Source organism: Aquarana catesbeiana, linkage group LG04 (assembly GCF_042186555.1).
Source record: "Aquarana catesbeiana isolate 2022-GZ linkage group LG04, ASM4218655v1, whole genome shotgun sequence".
Lineage (NCBI taxonomy): Eukaryota > Metazoa > Chordata > Amphibia > Anura > Ranidae > Aquarana > Aquarana catesbeiana.
Window position 1 is genome coordinate 85,948,828 of NC_133327.1, and position 19,919 is coordinate 85,968,746.

Genomic DNA, 19,919 nt, shown 5'->3' on the forward strand with positions numbered 1-19,919 from the left:
ACCTTGTGCCTTTAACACCACTTTAACAAAGCATGTGCTGCACTTATAATGCTGTAGTCCAGGAGTAAGACATGTAAAACACAGGGGAATTTATCAAAACTGATACAGTCAGAATCTGGAACAGCTGCACATGGCAACCAGTCAGCTTCTATCTTCAGCTTCGAAAAGGAAGGCTCTGAGCTGATTGGTTGCCTTGCACAACTGCTCCAGATTCTGTCTGCTGTAGTTTTGATAAATTCCCCTAAGGGCTCATTCAGACAGGCGCTGAGAGAGGGCGTGTATGCTGAGCCACTTTTTGCTGCATCTGCATCCACCAGAGAGCTTCACACATAGAAGTGGGTGCACAGATCTGAATGCAGACACTATGCATTTGGATACATGCATTCCTTCCTGTCTGCATGTCTAATTTTGACATTCGACTATGTCCATGCAGCTGCTGCTTCCAATTGACTACCTGCACAAGGATGCACGGAACCCCAAGTATCCCCAAGCGGTACACGGCCATCACACTGGGCATGGACCTGCTAGTCCAGGGCCTCCTCTGCACCTCCCAGTCCAGGGCCTCCTTTTTACTCCCCTCCTAGTCCAGGGCCTCCTCTCCTAATCCAGGGTCTTTGCCACACCAACCCTTTTCTAGTCCAGGGCCTCCTCTCCTAATCCAGGGTCTTTGCCACACCAACCCTTTTCTAGTCCAGGGCCTCCTCTCCTAATCCAGGGTCTTTGCCACACCAACCCTTTTCTAGTCCAGGGCCTCCTCTGCACCCCCCCCCCACTCCAGCGCCTCCTCTGCACCTCCACAGTCCATGGTCTCCGCTGAACCCCCACCAGACAAGGGCCTCTTCTTCACCATCCCCCCAGCCCAGGGCCTCTTCTTCACCCCCCCCAGCCCAGGGCATCCTCTGCACCACCCCACCAGCTCAGGGCCTCCTCCACACCCCCAGTCCAGGGCCTTCTCTGCACCCCCCCAGCCCAGAGCCTCCTCTGCACCCCCCCAGTCCAGGGCCTTCTGTGCACTCGCCCAGGGCCCCCAATCCTTTGTCATACACACCTCAACGTCCTATTCCAGAGCCTTCTGCACACAAACCCCTCTCCTTGTCCTTCCAGTTTCACAAAGGCTCCCCCATGCTGAAGCATCACTCTGGAATTCCTTTCTATAGTGCTGGCGGGTGGGAGGAGCAGAGTATTTCAGGTCCGATTGCAGTCTGAATTTTTGGCTGAATTCAGAGCTGAAACGGACCAGAAGGCGCACAGGACCCCTGTGCAATTCGCACTGAAGCCATTCCGGAGATATGTGAACCGGCTTCATAGAGAGTCGGTCACAATCTCCTGATATGCGAATTGGATGTGGGGAAAACCGCATTCAATTCGCAATAGTGTGAACCTAGCTTTAAGTCTGTTTGATTTTCAGTGACAGATGTTTTTTTTTTGTCTTGTAATCCAGACTTGGGAGCTAATTCATTAAGCAGTAGAAAATAAAATAAAAATAAAAACCCATAGTAACTGATCAGAATGCTTGTTTCATTTTTCTATACAATGAAAGATAAAACAAGATTAATTTAAATTGACAGCACCTCTCCTCTTAACCTTTTATTTTACTGACATGCTGTGTTTTACACATTTTATGAGCTCCTTAACTTAAAGACTTGAGAGTTTTCTTTGTTTCTACCTTCCTTAGCTGTCGTCATTACCGTGGCACTGGTTTGTATCAAAATGGCAGCCGTCCTACTTCTAGAACACCCTATTTTCTGCCAGCTCTCCAGAGAGAAATCTTTTATTTTTTTTTTTGTCTTGGTCTAGTTATTTCTTAGACCGTCTGCATTTAATAATAACCGGACCTCAGGTCTCCAGTTTGCAGAATCAAATAAGGGAAATAAACATGTAAATTGATCTGAAGAGCCTGTTCTAGAGGCACGTGACAAGGTCAGGAGCAGGAATGATTAGTGAAGACACAAGAGACAGGTTTTAAGCATAATGTGAACTGAGAATCAATTTTCTTCAAATTACATTATTTTTAAGCAGCTGTATGTTATTTCATTGCACATTTCCTCCGGCTGCAGTCTTCAATAACTTGATCATCTTTACAGATATTCATCTATCTGGAGATAAATGTCTTCAACAATATATATATATATATATATATATATATATATATATATATATATATATATATATATATATATTTTATAATTATTTTATAATTATAGGACAGACCTTATAGTTTTCTTACGCAATTTAAACTTTTCTGTGAACATCAAGTAAGTCTGTGAACATCAAATAGGAATTTCTGTGTGACAAGACCCTTTTAAGTAATAATACAAAGGAGATTCTCCAAAGTTTTCTTGGGATAGTGATCTACAATTAAAGATTTGAACCTGCTTCGGAAATCTGAATTCTGAACAACCATTAAGTAGAGCTGTCAATTTAAATTAGTAGACTTCAATCTGCCAAGTAATACAAGCATAGCAGTATAAGAATATTGTATATTATATGATATCGGGGCATGAAAATATAAAGATTGCCACAGGAATCCTGTTGAAGAGGTTGCCTTATATCCTGGTATGTCATCAGGTCAGGAAGTAAGAGGAAATCTCCTCAGTGAAGAAGTAAAATGTTTAGTTAGTATTCTACTGTAACTGTAACTGAAAAGATGTTAAAAACCTACTTGCACATTTTGTTTGGCTCTTTCACTCCTCCCAAAAGCCCCACTGCTCCATTTTTCCTTGTCAAAAGAAGTTTATTGAGTATACAATTTTATAAAGATACATAAAGTAAGTTTACAAGGATCTATAAAGTAAGCTCATTGTTTTACAGTAGGGTTTATATAGGTAAATATCATGAAATTTCAAATATTAAACATTGGGTTCACGTAAACCTAAATTAAAGATATATATAATTTCCTTAGTTACTTTTGTAGGTATTTAAATGATTTATACCTACTATACATATTGTTTACAAGTAGAGTGTATATAGGTCAAATAAATTCTGATAATGAGCTTTAATCGTAAGGTGGAGAAAAGGAAAGAGAAAGAAGAAAAAGGGTAGAAAGGTAGAGGTATGGTCCACAAGGTTGTCCCGCTCGTCAGTTTATTATTCTTTTTAGTTCTCTTTGAAGCCTTAGAATGGGTGTCTCTGTAAGTCATTTAATCTGTTACCATGGCAACAGGACAGAGTCATTGAAGTTTGACAGGAGCTGTTGTTTTATCCAAGGATGCCAAAGTTTTTCAAATTTTGGAATTTGATTTTGATCGATGGCTACCATCTTAGCATGGGACATTGTATTATTCATTCTGTGAATTGTTTCTGCTAGTACCAATGTAGGAGATTTCCATGCCTTGGCCACTGTTTGTTTTGCAGCCGTTATTAGTTGGATCATAAGTTTGAATTGAGAGAGTGTTAACCATTCCGGTTTTAGATTAAGTAAAGTTAAATATGGATCTGGTTGTATTATTTTTTTAAATATTTTAGATGCAATCACGAAGACTTCCTTCCAGAAGGTTTGGATTACTGGGCACGTCCACCATATGTGTAAATATGTGCCTATTTCTGGGCATCCTCGAAAACAAAGAGCTGAGGTATTAGGTGAATATTTTGCCACTCTAGCGGGTACAAGGTACCAGCGAGTTAGGACTTTATAATTTGTCTCCAGTGCTAAGATGTTGGGTGAAGATGACTTAGATGTGAGCAATATGTTAGACCAGTCCGTGTCTTCTAAAGTTCGTCCCAGGTCCTCCTCCCACCTCTGAACGTAAGAGGGTCTATTACGATTTGCTACTACATATAATTGATTATAAAGTGATGAAATTGTACCTTTAGCAAATGGATCTTTTGTACAGATTGATTCAAAAATGGATAATTGGGATAATGGTGTATCCCCCTTTAGGAATGGTGTATAGAAATTTTTGATTTGGAGATATCTAAATATCTCAGAGTTTGGTAGATCATATTTTTCTTTAAGCGATGGGAATGAAAGGAATGATTTTGATGCTATGAAGTCATTTAGTGTCTGAATGCCTGATGTTGTCCAAGCTTTAAAAGAATTTGGGTAGATCCATGCCGGATAAAAGGCCGGATTTCTGATAAAAGAAAGGAGAGGATTGTGTGGAGATTGTAACTGATATTTGGTTTTTAGTTTATCCCAGAGAGATAAGAAGTGTTTAGTTATGGGATTATGAATTTTAAAGCGGTCTTTAGGATCAAGCCATAATAAATTTGATATTAATAGAGGGTCATTTTCTGAAGCCTCTATAAATACCCATAATGGGATTTCCTGTTTTGCATGGTATTTGGACAGACTTGCCAAATGTGCTGCTCTGTAGTAGTTAGTAAAATTAGGGTATCCCAAGCCTCCTTTATTTTTGGGAAGATGTAGTGTGTGTATAGGTATATGTGGTTTAGAAGAGCCCCATATAAACGAAGTTGCTCTTTTTTGTACTATTCTCAAAAAATAGGAAGGAATTGGAATAGGGAGGACTCTGAATAGATAAAGCAATTTGGGTAGAATAGTCATTTTGATTGCATTAATCTTCCCTATCCAGGATAAAGGAAGTTGCGACCATTGTTTTATTAGATTTGTGATCTGTCTTAATACAGGAGGATAATTGGTTGAGAATAAGTCAGAATGAGATGCTGTTAAATGAATTCCAAGATATGGGATTGATTTTTCTGCCCATGTGAATGGGAGTGCAGCCCTAGCCGGGATCAATTCCATGTTTGTGAGTGAAATATTAAGCACTACGCATTTCTTAGGATTAATCATAAGGCCGGATAGGGCTGCAAATCCATCAAGAGCTGGTATTAAGTTAGGACCAGAGACCTGTGGTGATGATAGAAAAAGTAATATATCGTCTGCAAATATACATAATTTGTGTGTAATACCTCCTACTTCAATGCCAGTTATAGTTTGGTTTGTTCTGATGTTTTGGGCCATGGGTTCGAGTATAAGGGCAAATAATAAGGGAGATAATGGGCAACCCTGTCGGGTACCTCTTTCGATATTAAAGGCTTCAGATTTGTATCCAGCATATTTTATATAGGCTTTGGGTTTATTATATAATGCTTTGATCCATGTTAAAAAGTGGGGTCCAAAACCCCATTTTTGTAATGAATATTGCAGATATAGCCAGGATACTGTGTCAAATGCCCTCTTAATATCGAGAGATAGAAAACATAAAGGGATTTTCCGTTTTTTAGCAATATGTGCCAATAACACTGCCCTGCGTATATTATCGCCTGCCTGTCTATTTGGCATGAAGCCTACTTGATCTCTATGTATTAATTTTCCTATAATGCTATTGAGGCGTTTTGCTATTATTTTTGCTAATAATTTAATATCGAGGTTTAACAGAGAGATAGGCCGATAATTCACACAGGAAGTATCATCAGAAAGGGGTTTTGGGATCATACAAACAATTGCCATTAGTGTTTCTTGCCGAAAAGAATGTCCATCTAGAAGTTTGTTAAAAGTTTCAGTGAGAATGGGAGAGAGTATTTCTGAGAATGTTTTATAGTATAAAGCCGAGTAGCCATCTGGGCCTGGTCTTTTGTTAAGTTTTAGGTCTTTTATGGCGTTAGCAACTTCATCTATAGTTATAGGCTCATCCAAACTGCTTTTTTGATTCTGAGATAACTCAGGTAAGGTTATTTTTGAGAAGAAGGATTCAGCCTCTGTAGGATTAAATTCATTGTTTGTCTTGTATAAAGTTGCGAGATGTGAGTGAAATTTATGGACTATTTTAACTGGATTACAAGTGTAAACATTTTTTGATAATTTCAAACGTATTGGTTTGAAAGATTTGTTAGTTGAATTTAATGCCCGAGCCAAATATGTACCTGGTTTGTTTGTATTCATGTAGAAATTGTGTTTGGAGCGTTTGAGGGATTTATCAACTGACTCAGTGAGAAATAGATCGTATTCCAATCTAGATTTTTCCAGATGAGATTTTGTACTCTGAGATGGATTATCTTGAAATGATATGTAGGCTGCATTAAAATTGAGTTCTAGTTTTTTTGCTAGATTTTTGCGTTCCCGTTTAAATAGTGCCATTTGTCTTTGTATTGTACCACGCAAGACAGGCTTATGAGCTTCCCACAGTGTTATTGGGGAGATGTCTGTTGTATTATTAATTGATATGTATTCCTTTAAAGCTTGTTCAATGGCCATCTGATGTAGTGGGTGTTTAAGCATTATGTCCGGTAAGTACCACGTTGGGTCATGCGCTTTTGGTATGGCTGAGGCTATAGTAGTGTATACTGCATTATGGTCAGACCACGGAATCGGAATTATATCTGATGCAATAATTTCTGGTATCATTCCTATTGTTAGAAAAATATGATCTATTCTGGTGAAGGTTTGATGAGGGTGCGAGAAATAAGTGAATTTCTTTTTCATTGGGTTACTTTCTCTCCACGAATCTACCAGATTGTATTTGGAAAGAAGTCGAGAAAAAGGTAATCTAGAGGTTATTTTGGATGGTGTAAAAGGTGATTTATCTAGAAATGGGAGGAGGACCTGGTTCGAATCCCCACACATTATCACTGTTCCTAATTTGTGTGTATTAATCACTTGTAATATATGTGAGAGGAATGGTGTAGGTTGTTTGTTAGGAGCGTAGTAGGAAATCACCGTGATTGCTGTATCCATTATATAACCCATGAGTATCAGGTATCTACCTTCTGGGTCTTTAATTTCTGATGATAAGGTGAATGGTGTGGATCGGTGAAATGCAATTAGAGTTCCCCTTTGCTTGGTACAGGCAGAAGCCGTGTAAATTTGTTGATAAAAAGGAGAAATATATTTTGGAGTAGAATCTTTGGTGAAGTGTGTTTCTTGGAGGCATACTATGTGAGCCTTCTTGTTATGGAAAGTACGGAAGGCTTTGGTCCTTTTTTGAGGGACATTTATTCCCTGAACATTCAGGGAAAGTATATTCAGTGGTGCCATGGCAACAGATCAAATAGTTTTGACTTACTTTTTGTTATGCAGAGCTGACTGCGCAGATCAACCTGTGTGGACTGAAGAGATGAATAGATAGAAAAGAAACCAGTGAATTCTGGAGTAAAGAGTAAACAAAAAACATATGAGATTAGATGATACATTGTATAAATTATTTTTTGCAAGTAATCACAATTTACCCGTGAAAGAGAATAAATATCTCTCTCAGGGGAATAAGTGCCTTCGTCACACTACCACATAATATGGTTGGGAGAATGAGGAGGGCTAATGGGGGTACACGGATCTTCCGCTTACAGGAGAGAATTGCTATGTCAAAAGACATCAAAATGATGTTTCATTAATTGGAGTGCAGAATATAGTTTTTGTTGAAATTATTTATTCCAGGGTGGTTGTATATGGTTAGTCTTGCCCTAGGCTAAATAATTCAGTTAGAAAGGTACTGTTAATAACTTTGGTATTGATGAAGATAGTTTGAATTATTTTGGGATTTTAACCCTTTTAGAGTAAACAATTACATATTTTATTCATATGCAACTGTTTAGATATGTTAACTTATAAAATTAAGGTTGTATTGCTTCAGATTAGAATAAACAAAAACATAATTCTAGGAACTAGTTAGGTAATAATATATTTGTTTTAAGAAAAGAAAGAAAAAGCTTCCATTACTTCTGGGTTATTGAACATATTTGTCCTAAAAAGTAATAAATCTATTGTTATTACCTGATAATATATAACTGAACAAGAATTTCCTTATTTCACTTACATATTCTAAGGCTATATGAATCAGAAGTAATAAGAAATATAACTGGAATGTAACATGATCCCACACAGTGTGTGACTATCAGAATGCAGTTACATTCAGTTATAAATATAGGTTTTTTATAGAGAACCATCTCTTAGTATAATAAATGAAGAGATATCAGGAATTAGGATGTCAGTCCATTGAATCTTCTTGGTCCATGGATGATGTGGCATAACGGCCTCTTTTGTGAGAATGATGATTCCCATTTTGTTCTGAAATTTTCTGGGTGCTGCCTGAAGGTGAAGATGATGCCATTCTTCTGCGTGTGGGAGTGTTGCTGCTTGTGGGTTCTGTCAGATTTAATTTTAAAAGGGTTTGTTGTAGTTCATCTGCTGATCTGCTTCTGTAAATTGTACCTTGGTAGTTAAATCTGACTGAAAAGGGGAAGCCCCATTGATACATAATGTTGTGGCGTTGCAGTTCCATTAGTTGGGGTTTCATGGATCGTCTTTTAGTAATAGTAAGTTGGGATAGGTCAGCAAAAATTTGATAATTGTGTCCTTGAAAATTAAGTTCCTTTTTTTCTCTTGCAGCAATTAGTATTTGTTCTTTCGTTCTGTAATAATGAAATTTTGTGATTATATCACGTGGGGGGTCCATCTTTCTTTTTGGCTGTGAGGGCTCTGTGTACTCTGTCCAGTTCTAAACATTCAATAGGGATATCTGGCTTTAGTTCTTGTAATAGAGCAGTAATAGTAGATTGCAGGTCTGTCACAGTTTCAGGTATTCCCCTTATGCGCAAGTTTGAACGTCTGGCTCTATTTTCGTAATCTTCGAGCTTAGTTTGAAGTATTAAATTCTCTTTTTTTAATTGTTCCAATTCTGTTATATTTTCTTGGGTTGTAATTTCAATTTCATCCATTTTTATTTCTAAGGCTGCGGTGCGGTTTCCCAGCTCTCTTATTTCTTTGGTTAGGCTTTTTGTTATTTGGTCTGAGGTTTGTTTTAAAGCCTTATGAAGCATCTTTTCAAATTGTAATAATATTACTGGGGATGCTGAGGAGTCTTGTGGGGAAGTTTGTGAGAGGATTTGTTCTGTATCTGACTCAAATGGAGAGTCTTGCTGTGACATTTTCTGTCTGTGAGAGCGCCCTGATGCTGTATCTTGTGAGGTGACTGGAGCTGCTTCAGCTGCAGTGAGTGCCTGTGAGCTCTTTGTGAGGTGATTTTTATTTCTGCCACGGTTTCCTCCCAGTACCATATTTCCTGCCCAAACTTTCACAGTTTGTTCCCTGGGGCAAAAAGGTTCAAATGGATACCTTTTGAGCCTGCAGGCTCCGCTTTGTCCTTCTCTTCTCTCCTCAGCGGTGTGGAGCTCTAACAATGCATGTCTGCTCCGCCTCCTGCCCCCCACTGCTCCATTTTTAAAAATGACTAAATATTTTACCTAATTTAAGTCTTGCTGTCTTCATGCTAGTAACATAACGGGTCCTTTTTTTTTTCTTGGCTGTAGTCTTTAGTCTTTGACACAGTGTAACATAATGACTTGTGAGCACTGCTTTGTTCACGAGTACTGTGAGCTCAGGTTGCATGATGATACACCAGCAGAATGTGGGTCCATTACATCTTGGAGTATAAAGGTTTAAAGAAGACCTGAACTATGGAAGGTAAGGCAGAGGGCAAATTAATAGTCAGAAGTGTTACCGGTAGGCTCCATGCAACTGATCTTTTCCCACTTACTGACCTAACATGTCTTGTTCTGCACTGTGTCCCTACATGGAGGTGGCCATCTTGGCAGATGATCAGGACTTGGCTGCATTTTATTAGAGCTGCCCTCCCAATGACTGATAATCTGATAACTGGTGGGGAATATTCAAGACACAGCAGGAGAGGTACAGACTTACAGAATTGGGGGAGAGGCAGGGATATCTATGTGCTGTGGGGTATCAGGCTCAGTTTCAGCTCCTGTAAGGAAAATAATGTGCAGCACAGTAGTGGCATCAACAAATCTCATTTGATTAGCAGTCAGAAGCACAGAGCCTTAAATTATCCTGCACTACAGATAGTGTGTACAGCTATGCGGCTATAAAAACTGAGTTTTCATGATGCATCTCTTACATCCAGTTCCTTTCCCCCTGCTGTTGCTTCCCCAGTCGCTATTACCAGCTATTACTGGCTGTCAAAATGACAGCCGATAATTACAACGTATTGCACTCGCTCTGGAGTGAGGGGGTGGAGTGAGTATAGTAAGTCACACATGTGACCTTTGATCTGCATATGATATTGTTTAAAGACACCATACAAGTTAAAAATGTAAAATGTATTCCTGTTTAACCCCTTAGATTAAGTAGAACTAAAGTCAGATACTTTTTTTTTAGTTGGGATATAGTAAAGGATGGTTTTAACTCCTGACAGATTTTTTTTCTTTGCCACCTATATCCCATGAAGTATTTTTACTTATTGCCCCATAGCCAAAACAGGAAGTGAGAGGAAATCCCTCCAAACTAAGCAAATCCCTGGTTGTCACCAGAGCTAGTGTTCCCATTGGATTTCCCACCTATTACTGTTCTGGGGACAACCCACAATTCAAGATTTTCTTTCACTCTCAGTCTCGGTAATAATGATATACATGGACACACAGGGGCACAGACCACAATAAATAACTGATTGGTGTTCTACTCTCTCTCCACTCCATCCAAAAAAAACTGTTTTGCTTTTAGTTATACTTTCAACCCTAATCAGCTATTTATTAACTTCCTTCTTCCCTCTGTCTGATTTTTTTTTCTATTTTTACTATTATTATTTAATTCCTTTTGTATTTCATTTCATTTTTATTCATTTTGCTTTTTATTTTTTCAGTGTCACGTAAAAAGAAATGTGCAGAATTGAAAAAAATGGGGCAGATTATAGAACAAAATGTAAACTTTTTTATTTGCAGTTAAACTTTTTTTTTTTTTTTTTTAAGTAAGACTAGTTAAAATAGAAAGCTAGTTTGTTTTACATCTTTTTGTTTATAGATCACGAAAATAAAATGATTTTGTCAATATTGTATTGTCAAAAGAAATCCTAGTTTATGCTCAAAAACAATGTGTATGTAAATGTGAGTACACCCCTAACATTTTTGTAAATATTTTATTATATCTTTTCATGTGACAACACTGAAGAAATGACACTTTGCTACAATGTAAAGTAGTGAGTGTACAGCTTGTATACCAGTGTAAATTTGCTGTCCCCTCAAAATAAGTCAACACACAGCCATTAATGTCTAAACCGCTGGCAACAAAAGTAAGTAATCAAAAGGAAACGTGGAAATAACTGCGCATCAAAAAGGTGATTATAAGTAAATAAAAAAAAAAAACAAGCTGCGAAATCCTATATGTGACACAGACACACAACACAAACAATGTAAAACTGGTGACTCGCGCTTTTGACAAAACACAGTGAATATAAATATAAAGGTGATCAAACATCACCTTAAACAAAATATAAATATGCATATAGTCATATATCCAAAGAAGGATATGTGCAAAAAATATAAGCAACAAAGGCTACAATAAATTGTGCAACAATAATTTAAAGGTTGTGAATATTAGTCCATATAAGAACACCCGAATATGTTAGAAAAATCCAGTTATAAATCCAGTGAAGATCCAGATATATGGAAACATAGGTGCTTGGGTCCACCACCATAAATAGAGTGCCTGGCCGCTTACCAGAAACCCATGACCCCCCCGTTACAGAGGGTCTGAGTAAGCTGTTAAATCCTGCTGCTCTGGACCACCATAAAGCCAAGATGGAAGCTGGGATGGGACATCAGGGACTGTGGTGCAGATGGATGGATCCCCAGGAAAAAACTTTACCCTCAGCGGAGTGGTGTGACCATGAAAAGAGAGGGGGAGGGCTCCGATAGTGAAAATCATATGGCTCTGGAAGATAGTGGCGAGGAAGCTGTGATCAGGGCAAATGTCCCATCCCAGCCTCCATCTTGGCTTTATGGTGGTCCGGAGCAGCAGGATTTAACAGCTTACTCAGACCCTCTGTAACGGGGGGGGTCATGGGTTTCTGGTAAGCGGCCAGGCACTCTATTTATGGTGGTGGACCCAAGCACTTATGTTTCCATATATTTGGATCTTCACTGGATTTATAACTGGATTTTTCTAACATATTCGGGTGTTCTTATATGGACTAATATTCACAACCTTTAACCACTTCAATACCAGGCACTTAGACACCTTCCCGCCCAGCCCAATTTTCACCTTTCAGAGCTGTCGCAGTTTGAATGACAATTGCGCGGTCATGCTACACTGTACCCAAACAAATTTTTTATCATTTTGTTCCCACAAATAGAGCTTTCTTTTGGTGGTATTTGATCACCTCTGCGGTTTTTATTTTTTGCGCAACAAATAAAAAAAGACCGAAAATTTTGAAAAAAAACAAGTTTTTCTTTGTTTCTGTTAAATTTTTTTGTAAATAAGTACGCTTTCTCCTTCAATAATGGGCACTGATATGGCTGCACTGATGGGCACTGATACAGCGGCACTGATGGGCACCGATGAGGTGGCACCAATGAGGTGGCACTAACGGGCACTGATGATGGGCACTGATAGGCGGCACTGATGGGCACTGATAGGTGGCACTGATGGGCACTGATAGGTGGCACTGGTATGCGGCACTGATGGGCACACATAGGCGGCACTGATGGGCACTCGTAGGTGGCATTGATTGGTATATATGGGTGGCACTGATGGGTACTTATGTGTGGCACTGATGGGCACTGATAGGTGGGCACTGATGGGCACAGATGGGCACTGACAGGTGGCACCGATGGGCAATGACAGGTGGCACAGATGGGCAATGACAGGTGGCACTGATAAAGCATTGCTGGGCAGATCTGGGTATTGCTGGGCAGATCATTGACATAATAGTGCCAATCAGTGCCCATTTGTGGGTACTGATTGGCACAGATTGGGCACATGTGGATGGCCATGGGGTACATACTGGCCATCCACGTTGCCCCTTCCCTGGTGGTCCTAGTGGCATCCCTGGTAGTCCAGTGGGGTGATCTGAGGGGGGCTGCGCTGATAAACAATCAGCGCAGACCCCCCCTGCCAGGAGAGCTGCCGATCGGCTCTCCTCTACTTGCGTCTGTCAGACGCGAGTGAGGAAGAGCCGATCAACGGCTCTTCCTATTGACAGCGTGATCAGCCGTGATTGGACATGGCTGATCACGTGGTAAAGAGCCTCCACCGGAGGCTTTTTACCAAGATCAGTGTAGCGGTGTGTCAGACTTACACACCGCTCCACCGATCGCCGCGATGCGCGCCCCCGTCCAGTCAATCCGCTATAGGGCGGGCGGGAAGTGGTTAAATTATTGTTGCACAATTTATTGCAGCCTTTGTTGCTTATATTTTTTGCACATATCTTTCTTTGGATATATGACTATATGCATGTTTATATTTTGTTTAAGGTGATGTTTGATCACCTTTATATTTATATTCACTGTGTTTTGTCAAAAGCGCGAGTCACCAGTTTAACAAAAGTAAGTACACCCCTAAGTGAAAATGTCCAACTTGGGCCCAATTAGCTGTTTTCCCTCCCCGGTGTCATGTGACTCATTAGCGTTACAAGGTCTCAGGTGTGAATGGGGAGTAGGTGTGTTACATTTGGTGTTATTGCTCTCACTCGCTCATATTGGTCTCTGGAAGCTCAACCTGGCACCTCATGGCAGAGAACTCTGAGGATGGGAAAAAAAAGAATTGTTGCACTACATAATGATGGCCTAGGCTATAAGAAGATTACCAAGACCGTGAAACTGAGCTGCAGCACAGTGACCAAAGCCATACAGTTGTTTAACAGGACAGGTTCCACTCAGAACGGGCCTCGCCATGGTCGACCAAAGTAGTTAAATGCACGTGCTCAGCACCATATCCAGAGGTTGTCTTTGGTAAATAGACATATGAGTGCTGCCAGCATTGCTGCAGAGGTTGAAGGGGTGGGGGGCAGCCTGTCGGTGCTCAGACCATACGCCATAGACTGCATCAAATTGGTCTGCATGGCTGTCATCCCAGAAGGAAACCTCTTCTAAAAAAGATGCCCAAAAAAAACCCGCAAACAGTTTGCTGAAAACAAGCAGACTAAGCACATGGATTACTGGAACCATGGTGAGGAGTACAAGGACAAGTCTGTCTTGCCTACAGTCAAGCATGGTGGTGGGAGTGTCATGGTCTGGGCCTGCATGAGTGCTGCTGGGACTGGGGAGCTACAGTTCATTGATGGAACCCTGAATGCTAATGTGTACTGTGACATACTGAAGCAGAGCATGAGCCCCTCACTTTGGTGACTGGGCCACAGGGCAGTATTCCAACATGATAACGACCCCAAACACACCTCCAAGATGACCAATGCCTTGATAAAAAAGCTGAAGGTAAAGGTGATTGACTGGCCAAGCATGTCTCCATACCTAAACCCTATTGAGCATCTGTAGGGCATCCTCAAACGGAAGGTGGAGCAGTGCAAAGTCTCTAACATCCACCAGCACCGTGATGTCGTCACGGAGGAGTGGAAGAGGACTCCAGTGGCAACTTGTGAAGCTCTGGTGAACTCCATGCCCAAGAGGGTTAAGGCAGTGCTGGAAAATAATGGTGGCCACACAAAATATTGACACTTTGGGCCCCAAATTGGACATTTTCACTTAGGGATGTACTTACTTTTGTTGCCAGCTGTTTCGACGTTAATGGCTGTGTGTTGAGTTATTTTGAGGGGGCAACAAATTTACACTGTTATACAATCTGTACACTCAGTACTTTACATTGTAGCAAAGTGTAATTTCTTCAGTGTTGTCACGTGAAAAGATGTAATAAAATATTTATGAAAATGTGAGGGGTGTACTCACTTTTGTGAGATACTGTGTGTATATATATATATATATATATATATATATATATATATATATATACACACACAGTGGATATAAAAAATGTCAGGTTTCTGTGATGTAAAAAAAATGAGACAACAATAAATCATTTCAGGATATTTTCCACCTTTAATGTGACCTATAAACTGTACAACTCAGTTGAACAACAAACTGAAATCTTTTAGGTGGAGGGAAGTAAAAATAAAAAACTAAAATAATATGGTTGCATAAGTATGCACACCCTTAAACTAATACTTTGTTGAAGCACCTTTTGATTTTATTACAGCACTCAGTGCAAAAAAAAAAAAAGAAAACCCAGGCAAAAAATTCACCATGTAGAATATCTAGCTATACTACTTTAGCTACGATGAGAAGTTTCCCAGGCCCCGCATGGGGAGGGAAAAAAAAAACCCAGCACAAACATCAGGTACATTTATAAAGTGAATATGTACATTTACAAAATGTCTTAAATTATTAGATGGCAGTAATAGCCTCTAATCCGTGGAGATCTCTGCCGAGTAGTACATCCAGCTTGCCCATATTTTTTTAAACCTATCTTGTTGATCTCTAACTGTATGGATCCACTGTTCGGCCTCCAAAATTACATTAACTTCTCTTTTCCAGTCCAACAAGGTGGGACATGTGGTCTGTTTCCAAAATGTAATATTTGTTCTGCGTTTAATAGGTTTGGAGTAATACTTTTTTTTATAAAATTTAATAGAGGAGGGAATCCCATTAAAAAGAAAGTGTAAGGGTGAAAATTCTATGGGTCTAAGAGTCGTCCGTTTAATTCTTGGGGCTATCGCCCCCCAAAAAGGTTTAATCTTAGGACACGACCACCATAGATGGAGGAATATGCCCCGTTGTCCACAGCCCCTCCAACAGTTTGCATCTGCTATTGAGTACATATGTGCTATTTGTACAGGTGTCCAATACCATCTAGAAACAAATTTATAGGACATCCCTTGTATGTGGGAACTTATAGAGGTGATATGAATTAATTTAATCAGTCTTTGAATTTGTAAAGAAGTAAAGGTGTCTTGGGCACTACACACCAGTCCATACATTCAGGATAGCAAGTGTTTAGATTCTGGAATATAGACACAGAGGGACTCAAAAGTGGTGAGAGAGCTTAAGGGCCTCACTTGTGGTTTTAGTCTGTTGAATTAGTCCGCCAATTGACGATATCTCCAAGCGACTAATGGTATGTTTCCAAATTGCAAAATCGACTCCACCAGAGGAGATATAATGCCCCGTGGAGCAAACTTAAAACATGTGGCGTTTCTATCAGAGCCCCATGTGCCCATAAATCCAGACTCTTCCCCGGGAGGAAACCCTCCTAATGGGGCCAGAGGAGATGTTTGAGGCGAGTATTTACCCAGCTTATTCAGCCTATCCCATAGAGACAAGGATGTCCAAGTTAATGGGTATGTCCATACTGAAAGACCCCTAAAAGCTGTAAGGTTCCAGATTTTTCCAAAGGGACCCACAATTTACCCGATTGATAATGACCCCAATTCACAATTTGTACTAGGAGTACCGGGAGTCCTACCCCTCCTCCAATTTATGTCTACAGAAAAAAATACCAATCAAAACATAGACGTAGACATACAAAAAAAGAAAAGATTAAAAAAACACGGAAAAACAACAAATACTCCCACTATGTGGAGTATGCCAACTAAAGGGAGGAAGGGTCCGGGAAGGGGCAAAAACACACAACCGGAGCCTTCCATCCATCTGCAAAAGTACAGACTACGAAATCCCTTGTTACGGGACCAACCTAATGGGGAGGACATGACTTAAGCACCTAGTGCTCCCCAGGCTACCATAAATTGGCACCAATGTTACTAACATATATTGCAACTCTGACATATAAAAAAAAAAAAAAATATCCAACTATTTAATCTTAATCTGTCACCCTCTCATATTATACTAAATCATAATCCATCAAAAAACCTCCTCCCTTTATGACCCATTTTGATCAAAATATTCCCCTTATATTCAGGCAAAAAGAAAAAAAAAGAGAAAAACACGGGGAGAGATAAAAGATAAATGAATACATTTAGGCAGTCCCTGTGGGGAAAACACCCCGACCGCGTCCGCCTGTTCGGTTCCTGTGTCAGGATCCAACCGGCACCTGCTGCCATTGTTGAGGATGTTGTAAAGAAGATATAGAACTGTCCAATTTCCAATCCGAAAAGTCAGTCTGGGGAAGCGCCAATGTTTCTACAAAATATAGCGGATCATCTTTGGTTCGAAGGACAGCCGTTTTCCCATTCCGAGAGGCAATTAAGCTAAAGGGAAAACCCCAATGATATCTAACATCAACAGAGCGCATTACTTTGAGCAAAGGTCGAAGAGCTTGGCGCTGCATAAGGGTACGCCGTGACAAATCGGGAAACAGTTACCTTGTTATCTTAAAGTGATACTAAAGTTTTTTCTTTGTTTAAAAATAACAAACATGTTATACTTACCTGCTCTGTGCAGTGGTTTTGCTTAGAGCAGCCCTGATTCTCCTACTCTCGAGTCCCCCAACGGCGCTCCTGGCCCCTCCCTTCCTGCCAAGCAGCTTGCTATGGGGGCACCCGAGCTGAGCCACTGTTCTGTGTGTCCATTCAGACACGGAGCTGCGGCTCGGCCTGCCACCTCTCTCTTTCCTCATTGGCTCACTGACTTTGACAGCAGTGGGAGCCCATGGCGGTAGAGGAGGGAGAATCCCGGACAGCTGAGGCTCTTGTGCAACATTGCTGGATGGGGCTCAGGTAAGTATTAGGAGACCCGAGGGAGGCTGCCGCACACGGAAGGTTTTTTATTTTAATGCAAAGAAAGCATTAAGATAAAACAACTTCTGCCTTTAGAACCACTTTAAGTTCTTAACTAAAGTACAGATATCTTAAGTACATATCCTAAATACAAAGTTATTACGGATAAATAACCCCATAGTAAAAATAATAAAATTTCTCTGGTCCATTAAGGGTGTAAAGGTGGGAGAACTGAAGGGATTAAAAAGGGAATACAGCCTGTTATAGTGTGTTAAGCGAAGCCTGACTTTTCTGAAGGCTTTTGTTCTCCATTTGATACATAAAAGTCATACATTCTGTGATCTCAAGCTGTCAAAACAAGCATGTCGAGAAGCTGAGATGTTTAAGCTTTTCACACATCAATTCTCCTCTCTAAATATTTAGCGTCTCTAGTACTCATAATATTTGATTAATATTCTTCTTTCATGGAAGTTGTTTTATGTCACACTGTGGAAAGTTGACTTGTCGTCAGAAGCTCTTAAAATATTCATTGCGAAAATGAAGAAGACAAGGTAGTTTTTATCATACTTGCTGCAAACATTGTGTAGCTGTGAAGTAATGCTGGTATGCATGTGTTTTATTTTCTTGTAGCTGACTGTGGAGGCTCGGACAGAGATGACTAAGAAGATGATAGCTACCCTAAAACAATTCATAGACAAACAAAGAAAGAAAAATGCTGCAGAAGCCACAGAAGAGACCTCTGTTACTTATAGCATGGCGTTGAGTCATCTCCAGCAATCTCTTGCTCATCTAGAAACACTCAGCCATACCTTTATTGACTATCTGAGAAATTTGGATCAGGTAAGAAGGACTTTCCAAAGCAGGAAGAAGGAGATGATTTTATTTTTGGACTATTATATGTATATGGATTTATCAGTAGGGCCACCTGAGCAAATTTACACTTGAAACTGCCAAACCTTTGAAAGATAAAGCAATGCATTTGTGTGGCAATATCTTTCAGATCTGAAAATTCAGCACCTGTACTGTACTGCGCTTTCTAAATTTACAAAGGACATAGACAATGGTTTAGATAAGCCTTTAGAGGGGAAACACGTCTGATGGAGACTGTGTAAACTGTGTATTGATTGGCAGGAGTGCACTTGGTGTGTGGCCACACTTTCAATATGCTTGTGCAGTTTGGATATTGATCTTCCAAGTAGCTGAGTCATTTTTTTGTAAAACCAATGGGTTAAAATGTATCTATAGCCAGGTTTTGTTTTCAACTCTTTCATTTGGGAATGGTTTAAACCACTATCATTTATTTATTTTGCCATGTGTTTCACTGGGAAGATTTCTCTTTGCGTCCTGCTTTGTAGAAATACCAGAAAGAGGAAAATTGAAAGTGAGGGAAATCCTGTTTTTTTGCAGTTATAACGGGAACAAATGTTCTCTTTAGAAGATTTCCTCTTTACTCCTTTTCTGATGACATCTTAAAATTTTGTATTTCCAGTGGTCACCATGACAATTGGAGATAACAGATCTCCCTATTTCTATTCTATCCAAACCCAAAAAAAGTTTGGCATTTAAATACTACTTCTACTACTTTAAATGAAACAAGGAATGGAGTTGGTTGCCAGAGGTCATTGGTCAGTAACATTAGTGGCTCTTGGGCCTAGGAAGCTCTTTCGATTAATTCCTACCCTTGCCATAGATATTGCACTTACGCGCCCATAGGTCAGAAGATTCCTCTCAATTCAGTTATCCCAAAGTCATGAAAATTTGTGACACGAACCATTGAGACAACCAGTGGATTCTTGAAACTTTGCACTAAACAGTCTTCACTTTTGGACTATAGAACTATAGAAAATAGAATTGTACATTCATCACCCTCCACCCAATAAGAAAGTAATAGATTTGGATGAAGATCTTTCTTTTTCTCTGAAAGGATGCATACACTAACCCTGGTTAACAAGAGTAGTGCATATTACCATTATTCTTTACATGTGTCTGTTAGTCTTAAGCTAATATTCATGCAGCTCATTGATGTCAATGCAGCAGTCCAGGTCAGGTGCAGCTGCTGTCAACTGGCTTTATAAGAGCCAGTGTTAACAAAACCTCTTTATCTGTCTGCAGAGGCATAGCTTGAAGCTTGTGGGCCCCGATGCAAAAGTTGACCTGGGCCCCCCCCACTACTTCCAACGTGGGTGCAGATACATCCACCGCACGCCAAGATACTCAAAGTGGCTTAAGAGTTCCCAGAGTTCCTCTTTGCATCAGAGGACAGGGATTACCACTGGAGAAGCAGAGGAGAGGGACCCCTGGCAGGTCACTTGGCAGAGCTCCTTTCCCATCCCAGCACTGTATACAGCTCCCCCCCCACACACACACTACACAGGGCTGAAATCACATTCCTTTACACACAGTCTGTCAGCCTTCAGAGGGTGTATTTGGCTTTTATGTTGCCCTTCTGACCTGTGAAATTCTGTGGTTGGAACGGCAGTGCAGCAGTAGGCAGATACACCCTGTGCAGATCATGGCTAACTGGCTGTGTTGTAAAGGAATGTGATTTCA

General features: G+C 40.2%; 1 protein-coding gene across 2 annotated transcripts in view; it reads left to right on the forward strand.

Annotated features, from left to right (window-relative positions):
* Nucleotides 1-19,919, forward strand: part of NBAS (NBAS subunit of NRZ tethering complex) — a 1,128,646-nt gene that overhangs the window by 795,996 nt on the left and 312,731 nt on the right. For both annotated transcript variants that reach the window (XM_073625355.1, XM_073625357.1), the window contains one exon: nucleotides 18,000-18,209. In XM_073625355.1, the coding sequence (XP_073481456.1) occupies nucleotides 18,000-18,209 (210 nt within the window). The remainder of the gene's footprint in view (nucleotides 1-17,999; nucleotides 18,210-19,919) is intronic.